Source organism: Bombina bombina, chromosome 7, assembly GCF_027579735.1.
Source record: "Bombina bombina isolate aBomBom1 chromosome 7, aBomBom1.pri, whole genome shotgun sequence".
Taxonomy (NCBI): domain Eukaryota; kingdom Metazoa; phylum Chordata; class Amphibia; order Anura; family Bombinatoridae; genus Bombina; species Bombina bombina.
Genome location: NC_069505.1, coordinates 57,757,339 through 57,772,057, shown reverse-complemented (window position 1 = coordinate 57,772,057; position 14,719 = coordinate 57,757,339). Strand labels below are relative to the sequence as shown.

General features: G+C 40.2%; 1 protein-coding gene across 3 annotated transcripts in view; it reads right to left on the bottom strand.

The window, feature by feature from the left end:
* Window positions 1-1,932: 1,932 nt before the first annotated feature.
* The window catches only part of PPP2R5B (protein phosphatase 2 regulatory subunit B'beta), a 150,301-nt gene continuing 137,514 nt past the window's right edge, over window positions 1,933-14,719 (bottom strand). For all 3 annotated transcript variants that reach the window (XM_053720128.1, XM_053720129.1, XM_053720130.1), the window contains exons 11-14: window positions 8,846-8,965; window positions 5,248-5,375; window positions 4,309-4,410; window positions 1,933-4,152 (exon numbers count right to left, since the gene is read on the bottom strand). In XM_053720128.1, the coding sequence (XP_053576103.1) occupies window positions 4,017-4,152; window positions 4,309-4,410; window positions 5,248-5,375; window positions 8,846-8,965 (486 nt within the window). In that variant the 3' untranslated portion in view covers window positions 1,933-4,016. The remainder of the gene's footprint in view (window positions 4,153-4,308; window positions 4,411-5,247; window positions 5,376-8,845; window positions 8,966-14,719) is intronic.

Below are 14,719 nucleotides of genomic sequence, written 5' to 3'. Positions count from 1 at the left end.
GTCTCCCACACACACACATACAAACACACCCTAGAGGGGGACAGAAATACTGAACCCTCAGTCCATACATAAATTAAATATGTGAACAAGGTGGCAGAAAAAGTTTCTCTCATATTATGCAAGAGAAGCATAAAGATAAATGTTTATTGACAGGCTAGGAAGCAGCCATACCTTTTTTTCTGGAAGGTGTGTCAATTTAGGAAACTCTTTGGGGTGATGGTAAATTGTAGCGTTTTTTGAAATGCTTGGATTTACCAGTGCTATAAAATAATTCCTTAAATGGTCCATTTTGGTTGTCTGTAGGTTATAAGAATATAACCTTAAAGGGACACTCAGGCTTTATTAAATTTTCATGACTCAGATAGAGCATGTAATTTTAAACAACTTTCCAATTTACTTCCATTAAAAAAAATGTGCACAGTCTTTTATATTTACACTTTTTTGAGTCACCAGCTCCTACTGAGCATGTGCAAGAACTCAGACTATACGTATATGCATTTGTGATTGGCTGATTGCTATCACATGGTACAGGGGGAGTGGAAATCTACATAACTTTAAAATGTGTTAGAAAAGAATCTACTACTCATTTGAAATTCAGAGTAAATGCTATTGTATTGTCTTGTTATCTTGCATTTGTTGATTATGCAAATCTGCTGTGTTTACTGGTCCTTTAAGCAAAGGATTCTGGGTGAGAACAATGCAATAGACCTTAGTCTGAACTTCAAATGAGTAGTAGATTTTTTATGACAGATTTCAAAGTTTTCTCTATTTCCACTCCTCCTGTATCATGTGACAGCCATCAGCCAATCACAAAGGCATATACGTATATAGTGTGTGAATTCTTGCACATGCTCAGTACGAGCTGGTGACTCAAAAATAGTAAATATAAAAAGACTGTATGCATTTTGTTAATGGAAGAAAATTTGAAAGCTGTTTAAAATTGCTGCTCTATCTGAATCATTAACGTTTTATTTTGTCTTGAGAGTCTCTTTAAAGTGATGGTAAATCCTAGAGTGCTCAAATAAAGGGGACTTTCAGTCATGAAGTATAACATACTTGATAGTGAAAGTTGCTTTATTTGCCTGCAGCGTATGCCGCGCTGAGTGCCCCAGGCCGCCCACAGCAGAACGTTATTTTATCAGTGAGGTGATATTAGCCAATAGCGTGCTAGCTATCTGGCATAATGCCAGCTGGGCCGCACAGCTATTGGCTAAGAGATGAAAACGTCACCTCAATGAAAAAATAGAGTTCTGCTGTGGGCGGCCTGAGGCGCTCGGCACAGCATACGCTACAGGCAAATAAAGGAACTTTCAGCATCAAGTAATTTATACTTTATGACTGAAAGTCCCCTTTATATGTAGCACTGGTAAATCCTAGCTTTCAAAAACACTAGCACTTACCATCACTTTAAGTATTTGTTGCTTTATGCTGATCTAAAATGTTCTCATCCAAAATCCTTTGGTTAAGGTTATATCCTTACAACCTAGACAACCAAAATTGCTCATTTAAGGAAGCCTTCTCGTATTAGTTCTAGATAATGGGTTCTCAATCTTGCTATTTAAATAACTTTGTAATGCTACTTCTTTTTTTGATTTGTGTTATATAGTTCAACAAAAATAGGTACAGTTTACAGTGTGTGTTGTGTACCCCAATGTAGGTGTTGAGGCATAAGGTTGACAAACATTTTCTTCTAAGAAATTGCACTCAAAAATGTTTGTTCTGGCTACAAGAGGGAATTTCAACATATTTTTTTTTTATAGATATTCCTTTTGCTGTAGGTGGAAAAAGGATTTACCACCAATAGAGCTGTTGGGGTTTTCTGTATTTGCCATTGAGCATTAATACCACAGTATCAGTTCTGCACAAGCATGTATCTTCTGCTAATTCCAGTTTTAGCTTAATCCTGACAAATAAAAAATATATTTGAACAAGTTGGGTTGGAACTAAGCATGGTTGATATATTTGTGTGTAATATCTCTCTTTCACCACAAATAAAATCCCCTCTGGGAGTGGATTACATAACTTTCAACAGAACTTTCTGGGTGCCTTAAACACTCTGGTTAACAGCTTATTAGAACAATAATATAGTCTCTGTATTAAGCAGCAGCTGAATCAGAGTTCAATCTTCTATCGCCAATGGTTGGCATACCCATAATTCATTGTGCCCAGAGATGCTAAGCAGTGAATGCAGGTACTGGAAGTTTACGGTTAACAGATTTTTTTCTTTTTCCCCAGAGGCCATTGCATTTGTAGACAGGGCAATGTAGGATCGCCCAACAACTTTTTTTTCCCCTGGAATTCACAAGGTCACTATAGGATATGACATCTAACAATTGTTTTATAAGTTTATGACATATCCTGAATAACTTTTACCGAACCTTCAGCAGCCAGATCGCTCCTGTTATGGGCACAGAGTGAGATATGCAGAGTCAGATTTTTTTTTTCCCTCCTGGTTGCCTGTGTCCTTACAGATGATAATTTGTATATTCCAATTGATTACAAAGTTTTTCCAATAAGCTTTGTGTGGTTGTGGGTGGAAAATGGATTAGTGGAATTATCCCCCTTAAAAGCATTTGCTCATAAAGAAAGAGGGTTACGAATGACACACAGAGACTTTCCCAGAAGCCTCTGCTCCAAAGACAAGAAGTAACAAGCACAAACTGAATGTAGATACCGTCAGTTTCTTAGGTAGGAAGTGTTAGATGTGGGCCAGCCAACCCAAACAAAATCAATTGCATTTGCAAGCAGAAAACAATAAAATGTTCCACATTACTCATATTTTCCATGTAGCATGCACCATAACAGTATATCAATAAAGAGGCCACTGGATTTTCCTAAAGCACCTACTTTGACGATATGTCAAGTATTAACTATCTGCACTCTTGAATTTAACATACCAGCAGCCATCTTGTTTTTTTTCCAGACTTTTCCCATGAAGGCTCTTTTTTTTCCATGAGATTTGCTATAGTTAGATATTATCTTCAATGATTTGCTGTTGATTTGCATTGTGTAAGTCACCAGTTTTCAAAACAAAGTTTAAAAAATAAAATGAAGGTCTTTGGGTAAGGGACATTTATGGCTACCCAGATAATGTTGCTTCCATGAATCCAGCATGGTGATATTATTATTCCAGGCTGCAGTTAGCTGAGTGTCCTATCGTCCTCTGCACTGAAGGATACTGTTAACTCTTCTCAGGTTAGAGAAATATGTACTGGTGTGGGGTGTGGAAAGTGGCTTCCCAGAAGCCTCTGCTCTTATTGATGGAATAACGGCCAAAGGTGCATGTTGGAGAGACTTTTCCAGAAGCCTCTGCTCTCACAAACAAAAAGTGACAGACAGAAGACTCAAGATACAGGCCTTCCCAGAAGCCCCAGCTTTCAGAAACACAGATTGATAGTTGCTTATGGTTTATGAGGCTTTCCCAGAAACTACTGCTCTCACAGACAGGAATCAACAGAAGTGAACCAGTGACAGACTTTCCCAGAAGCCTTTTCTCTTGACAAACAGGAAGTGAAAGATGCAGGGAACTTCCCAGAAGGCCCTGCTTCCATTGTAAAGGAAGTGACAGATTTTAAAGGCTTTTTCAGAGAAGCCTTATTTCTTAAGACAAGAAATAACAGACGGTGATAGGATCTCCTGCTTCCATTGGGCAGAAAGTGACAGAGATGCCTAATGGCTTTTCCCAGAAGTCTCTGTTGTTGCTGAGGCCTTTATTGTTGCAGACAGGATTGAACAAAATGGTATTTGAAAATAAGACACCACAAAGTATCTTCTGCTGTCAAAACAACAAGAAAGGATGGCTGCTCTGAAATGAGAGGCTTTTACAGAATATTTTCCTGTAGACATTTATATTGGTAGGATCACCAGGAGAGCTTGCAGTGGACTACAACTCTCCCCTCTTCCTGGAAAGAAGTAGGAGATCTTAATATGGGGCAGGTACAATATGGGGAGGGGAAGGGTGTGGCCTGGCTGCAGTGGTCTTCTGTGAGATGATGTGAAACGCGTTGTAGGGTCTTCTAGCTTTTACTTCCTTGACTGTGCTGTAGGTTAAGTTGGTTCATCTGTGCCTTGTCTAGGCCATTCATCTTTTTAAGACGGAGTTCATCCAACTTTCTCCAAAGCTCCTGCCGCTCTTTTTCACGCTTTAATTCCCTAAGGAAAAAAATTAGTCAGGTGTGGAAAGTTGTAATAATGAAAATGTCGCCAATTCCAAGGTCCTATTTTATCATAGAAAGCCACAGGAATATGTTGGCTCTGTCACAGGCCAATTATTAAGATCTTACAGGCTAGTTATACATATGTACTTACTGTTGTCTGTCAAGCTTATATGATGCTGTGAGTTCATCAAAGAGTTTTCCATTCATTTCCATGAAAGTCTTGAGTACATTATAAATCAGGGACACAATCGTTCTGTGGAGAAGCAAAGGGAAATCAATGGATGCATTAAAGGGACAAACAACTCCTTAACATTTATTTTGCTATTCGAAATAGCTAGTTTTGCCTGCTGTATCCCCACCTATACTGAAAATATGAGTAACAAATGTTTTATCTGTAGAAAATCTGTGTAAACAAGACAGTAGCACTAATTAGTCTACCAGTGGGGGTTTGAGGGCAGAGAAATGTTGTATCTAAAATAGATGCTTTGCTCTTTCAACTCCCCTCAGCTATAATTACCATTTTAATACCTAACATAGATAACATTATCAGGTCTGCTTTACTTCCGGGCTCAGCCCACTATTATGGGTGTGTGTTGGAGAATATTTAATACTCTACAATAGGTATAACGAGTAATTAGGAATAAATTAAGTAGAAACAAATGTTATAGTATAGTTTCCCTTTAAAACCTTTGTATAATTTATTGCGTATCATATTCATAGAAATTGTCACTTGTACACAAGTGTCATTGATTATTTGAGAAACTACCAATATTACAAAATAGTTAAAGGCTCTTTGAAGACCCTGAAATAATATCTCAAAGCTTTAAAAAAAGAATTGAAGGGACTATTTTTTCCCTGTTCCCCCTAACAAATACATTTAAAAATGTATTATGGTCCTTTTTTTTTTAATATTTTCTAACTTTTGGTCTGGTGGAGTCCAATACCATCCAGTGACAAAGTGATACCTGAGTACTAGTTGTACACAAAATGCACATTATTTTATGCTTATGAGGTGTGTCACTGTTCAACCAATAAATTTGTGGGAGTTTTCTTTATCAGCCAGTCAGAACTCTTGACGTAATATACTTACTGGTTCCAGTGTTCCTTGGAAACCTGGTAAAGGGTTGAGAATATGAGGGGGAGTATGGTGTGGCAGTTCTCTTCAATCAAACTAAGGATATATTCATTGTTCCAAAAATACAGTGCCCGCTCTGCTACCTGAGAGACAAGAACAAGAGGGAGTGAGAACAGAGATGAGCATAACATAGCAAGAGAAAGGTAGGAACAAGAGGGAGAAGGAAACAGGGGAGACTCTTAAAGATCAAGTGAGAGAGAAGACAGGACACTGTCTAGAGGGTGTTTCTAGACATTACAATTGTAGTATGCAAATATTATCAATCGATTCACAAGATAGAGGTAATAGCCAGCAGTTTGCCAGTAATGTCTAGCAGGGCAGAGGATAAAGCTAATGGCCAGCAGTATGCCAGTAATGTCTAGCAGGGCACATGATAAAGGTTATGACCAGCAGGTCACATGATACAGGTCACAGGATACAGGTAATGACCAGCAGGTCACATAATACAGGTAATAGCCAGCTGGTCACATGATACAGGTAATGACCAGCAGGTCACATAATACAGGTAATAGCCAGCTGGTCACATGATACAGGTAATGACCAGCAGGTCACATAATACAGGTAATAGCCAGCTGGTCACATGATACAAGTCACAGGATACAGGTAATGACCAGCAGGTCACATAATACAGGTAATAGCCAGCTGGTCACATGATACAGGTAATGGCCAAGTAGGTCACATGAAACAGGTAATGGCCAGCAGGTCACATGATACAGCTAATGGCCAGCAGGTCACATGAAACAGGCAATGGCCAGCAGGTCACATGATACAGCTAATGGCCAGCAGGTCACATGATACAGGTAATGGCCAGCCGGTCACAGGATACAGGTAATGGCCAGCAGGTCACATGATACAGCTAATGGCTAGCAGGTCACATGATACAGCTAATGGCCAGCAGGTCACATGATACAGGTAATGGCCAGCAGGTCACATGATACAGTTAATGGCCAGCAGGTCACATGATACAGGTAATGGCCAGCAGGTCACATGATACAGCTAATGGCCAGCAGGTCACATGATACAGCTAATGGCCAGCAGGTCACATGATACAGGTAATGGCCAGCAGGTCACATGATACAGCTAATGGCCAGCAGGTCACATGATACAGGTAATGACAAGCAGGTCACATAATACAGGTAATGGCCAGCTGGTCACATGATACAAGTCACAGGATACAGGTAATGGCCAGCAGGTCACATGATACAGGTAATGGCCAGCAGGTCACATGATACAGGTAATGGCAAGCAGGTCACATGATACAGCTAATGGCCAGCAGGTCACATGATACAAGTAATGGCCAGCAGGTCACATGATACAGCTAATGGCCAGCAGGTCACAGGATACAGGTAATAGCCAGCAGGTCACATGATACAGGTCACAGGATACAGGTAATAGCCAGCAGGTCACATGATACAGGTAATGGCCAGCTGGTCACATGGTAAAGGTAATGGCCAGCAGGTCACATGATACAGCTAATGGCCAGCAGGTCACATGATACAGCTAATGGCCAGCAGGTCACATGATACAGCTAATGGCCAGCAGGTCACATGATACAGCTAATGGCCAAGTAGGCCACATGAAACAGGTAATGGCCAGCAGGTCACATGATACAGCTAATGGCCAGCAGGTCACATGATACAGGTAATGGCCAGCAGGTTACATGATACAGGTAATGGCCAGCAGGTCACATGATACAGGTAATGGCCAGCAGGTCACATGATACAGCTAATGGCCAGCCGGTCACATGATACAGCTAATGGCCAGCAGGTCACATGATACAGCTAATGGCCAGCCGGTCACATGATACAGCTAATGGCCAGCAGGTTACATGATACAGCTAATGACCAGCCGGTCACATGATACAGCTAATGGCCAGCAGGTTACATGATACAGGTAATGGCCAGCAGGTTACATGATACAGCTAATGGCCAGCAGGTTACATGATACAGCTAATGACCAGCCGGTCACATGATACAGCTAATGGCCAGCAGGTTACATGATACAGGTAATGGCCAGCAGGTTACATGATACAGGTAATAGCCAGCAGGTCACATGATACAGGTCACAGGATACAGGTAATAGCCAGCAGGTCACATGATACAGGCAATGGCCAGCAGGTCACAGGATACAGGTAATAGTCACCAGGTCACAGTATGCAGGTAATGGCTAGCAGGTCACATGATACAGGTCACTGGATACATGTAATGACTAGCAGATCACAGTATGCAGGTAATGGCCAGCAGGTCACATGATACAGGTCACAGGATACAGGTAATGGCCAACAGGTCACGGTATGCAGGTAATGGCCAGCAGGTCACATGATACAGGTAATAGCCAGCAGATCACATGATACCGGTAATGGTCAGCAGGTCACATGAAACAGGTAATGGCCAGCAGGTCACATGATACAGGTAATGGCCAGCCGGTCACATGATACAGGTAATGGCCAGCAGGTCACATGATATAGCTAATGGCCAGCAGGTCACATGATACAGCTAATGGCCAGCAGGTCACATGATACAGCTAATGGCCAGCAGGTCACATGATACAGCTAATGGCCAGCAGGTCACATGATACAGGCAATGGCCAGCAGGTCACATGATACAGCTAATGGCCAGCAGGTCAGATGATACAGGTAATGGCCAGCAGGTCACATGATACAGGTAATGTCCAGCAGGTCACATGATACAGCTAATGGCCAGCAGGTCACATGAAACAGGCAATGGCCAGCAGGTCACATGATAAAGGTAATGGCCAGCAGGTCACATGATACAGCTAATGGCCAGTAGGTCACATGATACAGGTAATGGCCAGCAGGTCACATGATACAGCTAATGGCCAGCAGGTCACATGATACAGCTAATAACCAGCAGGTCACATGATACAGCTAATAACCAGCAGGTCACATGATACAGCTAATGGCCAGCAGGTCACATGATACAGGTAATGGCCAGCAGGTCACATGATACAGCTAATGGCCAGCAGGTCACATGATACAGGTAATGGCCAGCAGGTCACATGATACAGGTAATGGCCAGCAGGTCCCATGATACAAGTAATGGCCAGCAGGTCACATGATACATATTATGGCCAGCAGGTCACATGATACAAGTAATGGCCAGCTGGTCACATGACACAGATAATGGACAGCAGGTCACATGATACAGATAATGGCCAGCAGGTCACAGCCCGGAGGATATTAGCAGGTGGTCAAGCAGGTGATGGCAAGGAGCAGAAGTTTCTAGTAGGTAGCCAGCAGAAAAACTAAATATCTAATAAAACATCCACTGTACTAAAATAATGTATTGCAGGGGAGTAGTGCTCAGTAGATGCCCTGCAGGGTTATATCAAAACTATAATACAGAGCAAGATGTGCATGTGACCTTTTGGGGGTACCATGTGATTACTTGGAAGCACATGTAATAATGTCATGCTGATAAAATACTCTTGACTTGACAAGAGACAAACAGAAGAGAGAGAGATACAGAGACAGGAGGGAAGAGATAGAATGAGAAGAGGAAGAGAAGGTGAGAGAAAGAGACACTAAACGTACCTGGAAGTGAGGACTTGAGACACAGTGAGAAATCTGTTTGAAGAGGGGCTCTTGGATCTTCACAAACTGGGAAGGTTCAATGACATCAAGAATCTCTTCCAATTCTCCTAGGAACATCACCTGGCAGACAAAAGAAAACTCGTTAATATGCAGAAAAGGGATTTGTACAAGGGTTTGTAATGTGTGTGTATAAGTGAATATGTGTATCAGTGTATGTGTGTAACAGTGTATGTGTGTATCAGTGTATGTGTGTGTATCAGTGTATGTGTGTATCAGTGTATGTGTGTAACAGTGTATGTGTGTAACAGTGTATGTGTGTAACAGTGAATGTGTGTATCAGGGTATGTGTGTATCAGTGTATGTGTGTATCAGTGTATGTGTGTAACAGTGTATGTGTGTAACAGTGTATGTGTGTAACAGTGTATGTGTGTAACAGTGTATGTGTGTTACAGTGTATGTGTGTTACAGTGTATGTGTGTATCTGTGTATGTGTGTAACAGTGTATGTGTGTAACAGTGTATGTGTGTAACAGTGTATGTGTGTATCTGTGTATGTGTGTAACAGTGTATGTGTGTAACAGTGTATGTGTGTAACAGTGTATGTGTGTATCTGTGTATGTGTGTAAAAGTGTATGTGTGTAACAGTCTATATGTGTATCAGTGTATGTGTGTATCAGTGTATGTGTGTAACAGTCTATATGTGTATCAGTGTATGTGTGTATCAGTGTATGTGTGTATCAGTGTATGTGTGTATCAGGGTATGTGTGTATCAGGGTATGTGTGTATCAGTGTATGTGTGTATCAGGGTATGTGTGTATCAGGGTATGTGTGTATCAGTGTATGTGTGTAACAGTCTATATGTGTATCAGTGTATGTGTGTATCAGTGTATGTGTGTATCAGTGTATGTGTGTATCAGGGTATGTGTGTATCAGTGTATGTGTGTAACAGTCTATATGTGTATCAGTGTATGTGTGTATCAGTGTATGTGTGTATCAGTGTATGTGTGTATCAGGGTATGTGTGTATCAGTGTATGTGTGTATCAGTGTATGCGTGTATCAGGGTATGTGTGTATCAGTGTATGTGTGTATCAGTGTATGTGTGTATCAGGGTATGTGTGTATCAGTGTATGTGTGTATCAGTGTATGTGTGTAACAGTCTATATGTGTATCAGTGTATGTGTGTGACAGTCTATATGTGTATCAGTGTATGTGTGTATCAGTGTATGTGTGTATCAGGGTATGTGTGTATCAGTGTATGTGTGTAACAGTCTATATGTGTATCAGTGTATGTGTGTAACAGTCTATATGTGTATCAGTGTATGTGTGTATCAGTGTATGTGTGTAACAGTGTATGTGTGTAACAGTCTATATGTGTATCAGTGTATATGTGTATAAGTGTATGTGTGTAACAGTGTATGTGTGTAACAGTGTATGTGTGTAACACTCTATATGTGTATCAGTGTATGTGTGTTATAGTGTATGTGTGTAACAGTCTATATGTGTATCAGTGTATGTGTGTATCAGTGTATGTGTGTAACAGTGTATGTGTGTAACAGGGTATGTGTGTCACAGTCTATATGTGTATCAGTGTATGTGTGTAACAGTGTATGTGTGTAATAGTCTATATGTGTATCAGTGTATGTGTGTAACAGTGTATGTGTGTAACAGTGTATGTGTGTAACAGTGTATGTGTGTAACAGTCTATATGTGTATCAGTGTATGTGTGTAATAGTGTATGTGTGTAACAGTCTATATGTGTATCAGTGTATGTGTGTAACAGTGTATGTGTGTAACAGTGTATGTGTGTATCAGTGTATGTGTGTAACAGTCTATATGTGTAACAGTGTATGTGTGTAACAGTCTATATGTGTATCAGTGTATGTGCGTTATAGTGTATGTGTGTAACAGTCTATATGTGTATCAGTGTATGTGTGTAACAGTGTATGTGTGTAACAGTCTATATGTGTATCAGTGTATGTGTGTAATAGTGTATGTGCGTAACAGTCTATATGTGTATCAGTGTATGTGTGTAACAGTCTATATGTGTATCAGTGTATGTGTGTATCAGTGTATGTGTGTAACAGTGTATGTGTGTAACAGTCTATATGTGTATCAGTGTATGTGTGTATCAGTGTATGTGTGTAACAGTGTATGTGTGTAACAGTGTATGTGTGTAACAGTCTATATGTGTATCAGTGTATGTGTGTAATAGTGTATGTGTGTAACAGTCTATATGTGTATCAGTGTATGTGTGTATCAGTGTATGTGTGTAACAGTGTATGTGTGTAACAGTCTATATGTGTATCTGTGTATGTGTGTGCAAGGGTATGTGTGTAACAGGGTATGTGTGTAACAGTGTATGTGTGTAACAGTCTATATGTGTATCAGTGTATGTGTGTAATAGTGTATGTGTGTAACAGTCTATATGTGTATCTGTGTATGTGTGTAACAGGGTATGTGTGTAACAGTGTATGTGTGTAACAGTCTATATGTGTATCTGTGTATGTGTGTGCAAGGGTATGTGTGTAACAGGATATGTGTGTAACAGTGTATGTGTGTAACAGTGTATGTGTGTATCAGTGTATGTGTGTAACAGGGTATGTTTGTATCAGGGTATGTGTGTATCAGCGTATGTGTGTATCAGTGTATGTGTGTAACAGGGTATGTGTGTATCAGTGTATGTGTGTGTCAGAGTATGTGTGTGCCAGGGTATGTGTGTATCAGTGTATGTGTGTATCAGTGTATGTGTGTGCCATGGTATGTGTGTATCAGTGTATGTGTGTGTCCGGGTATGTGTGTATCAGTGTATGTGTGTATCAGTGCATGTGTGTGCAAGGGTATGTGTGTAACAGGGTATGTGTGTATTCGTGTATGGGTGTATCAAGGTATGTGTGTGCAATGGTATGAGTGTAACAGGGTATATGTGTATCAGTGTATGTGTGTAGCAGGGTATGTGTGTATCAGTATATATGTGTATCAGCATATGTGTGTATCAGTTTATGTGTGTGCCAAGGTATGTGTGTATCAGTGTATGTGTGTAAAAGGTATGTGTGTATCAGTGTATGTGTGTGCAAGGGTATGTGTGTATAAGGGTATATGTGTATCAGTGTATGTGTGTATCAGTTTATGTGTGTGCAAGTGTATGTGTGTATCAGTGTATGTGTGTATCAGTGCATGTGTGTATCAGTGCATGCGTGTATCAGCGTATGTGTGTATCAGTGTATGTCTGTGCAAGGGAATGTGTGTATCAGTGTATGTGTGTATGCATTTGTGTGTTCGTATGTGTGAGTATTTGTGTGTGCATGCATGTGTAAATGTGTGTAAATGTATGTGCGTGTGCGAGTTTGTATATGCACGTGTGTGTGCATTAGTGTGTTCGTATGTGTGAGTATTTGTGTGTGCATACATGTGTAAATGTGTGTAAATGTATGTGCGTGTGCGAGTTTGTATATGCACGTGTGTATGCATTAGTGTGTTCGTATATGTGAGTATTTGTGTGTGCATGCATGTGTAAATGTGTGTAAATGTATGTGCGTGTGCGAGTTTGTATATGCACGTGTGTATGCATTAGTGTGTTCGTATGTGTGAGTATTTGTGTGTGCATGCATGTATAAATGTGTGTATATGTATGTGCGTGTGTGAGTTTGTATATGCACGTGTGTATGCATTAGTGTGTTTGTATGTGTGAGTATTTGTATGTGCATGCATGTGTAAATGTGTGTAAATGTATGTGCGAGTTTGTATATGCACGTGTGTATGCATTAGTGTGTGAGTATGTGTGAGTATTTGTGTGTGCATGCATGTATAAATGTGTGTATATGTATGTGCATGTGCGAGTTTTTATATGCATGTGTGTATGCATTAGTGTGTGAGTATGTGTGAGTATTTGTGTGTGCATGCATGTGTAAATGTGTGTAAATGTATGTGCGTGTGCGAGTTTGTATATGCACGTGTGTATGCATTAGTGTGTGAGTATGTGTGAGTATTTGTGTGTGCATGCATGTGTAAATGTGTGTAAATGTATGTGCGTGTGCGAGTTTGTATATGCACGTGTGTATGCATTAGTGTGTGAGTATGTGTGAGTATTTGTGTGTGCATGCATGTATAAATGTGTGTATATGTATGTGCATGTGCGAGTTTTTATATGCACGTGTGTATGCATTAGTGTGTGAGTATGTGTGAGTATTTGTGTGTGCATGCATGTGTAAATGTGTGTAAATGTATGTGCGTATGCGAGTTTGTATATGCACGTGTGTATGCATTAGTGTGTGAGTATGTGTGAGTATTTGTGTGTGCATGCATGTATAAATGTGTGTATATGTATGTGCATGTGCGAGTTTTTATATGCACGTGTGTATGCATTAGTGTGTGAGTATGTGTGAGTATTTGTGTGTGCATGCATGTGTAAATGTGTGTAAATGTATGTGCGTATGCGAGTTTGTATATGCACGTGTGTATGCATTAGTGTGTGAGTATGTGTGAGTATTTGTGTGTGCATGCATGTATAAATGTGTGTATATGTATGTGCATGTGCGAGTTTTTATATGCACGTGTGTATGCATTAGTGTGTGAGTATGTGTGAGTATTTGTGTGTGCATGCATGTATAAATGTGTGTATATGTATGTGCATGTGCGAGTTTTTATATGCACGTGTGTATGCATTAGTGTGTGAGTATGTGTGAGTATTTGTGTGTGCATGCATGTGTAAATGTGTGTAAATGTATGTGCGTATGCGAGTTTGTATATGCACGTGTGTATGCATTAGTGTGTGAGTATGTGTGAGTATTTGTGTGTGCATGCATGTGTAAATGTGTGTAAATGTATGTGCGTGTGCGAGTTTGTATATGCACGTGTGTATGCATTAGTGTGTGAGTATGTGTGAGTATTTGTGTGTGCATGCATGTGTAAATGTGTGTAAATGTATGTGCGTGTGCGAGTTTGTATATGCACGTGTGTATGCATTAGTGTGTGAGTATGTGTGAGTATTTGTGTGTGCATGCATGTGTAAATGTGTGTATATGTATGTGCGAGTTTGTATATGCACGTGTGTATGCATTAGTGTGTGAGTATGTGTGAGTATTTGTGTGTGCATGCATGTGTAAATGTGTGTATATGTATGTGCGAGTTTGTATATGCACGTGTGTATGCATTAGTGTGTGAGTATGTGTGAGTATTTGTGTGTGCATGCATGTGTAAATGTGTGTAAATGTATGTGCGTGTGCGAGTTTGTATATGCACGTGTGTATGCATTAGTGTGTGAGTATGTGTGAGTATTTGTGTGTGCATGCATGTATAAATGTGTGTATATGTATGTGCATGTGCGAGTTTTTATATGCACGTGTGTATGCATTAGTGTGTGAGTATGTGTGAGTATTTGTGTGTGCATGCATGTGTAAATGTGTGTAAATGTATGTGCGTATGCGAGTTTGTATATGCACGTGTGTATGCATTAGTGTGTGAGTATGTGTGAGTATTTGTGTGTGCATGCATGTATAAATGTGTGTATATGTATGTGCATGTGCGAGTTTGTATATGCACGTGTGTATGCATTAGTGTGTGAGTATGTGTGAGTATTTGTGTGTGCATGCATGTGTAAATGTGTGTAAATGTATGTGCGTATGCGAGTTTGTATATGCACGTGTGTATGCATTAGTGTGTGAGTATGTGTGAGTATTTGTGTGTGCATGCATGTATAAATGTGTGTATATGTATGTGCATGTGCGAGTTTTTATATGCACGTGTGTATGCATTAGTGTGTGAGTATGTGTGAGTATTTGTGTGTGCATGCATGTATAAATGTGTGTATATGTATGTGCATGTGCGAGTTTTTATATGCACGTGTGTATGCATTAGTGTGTGAGTATGTGTGAGTAT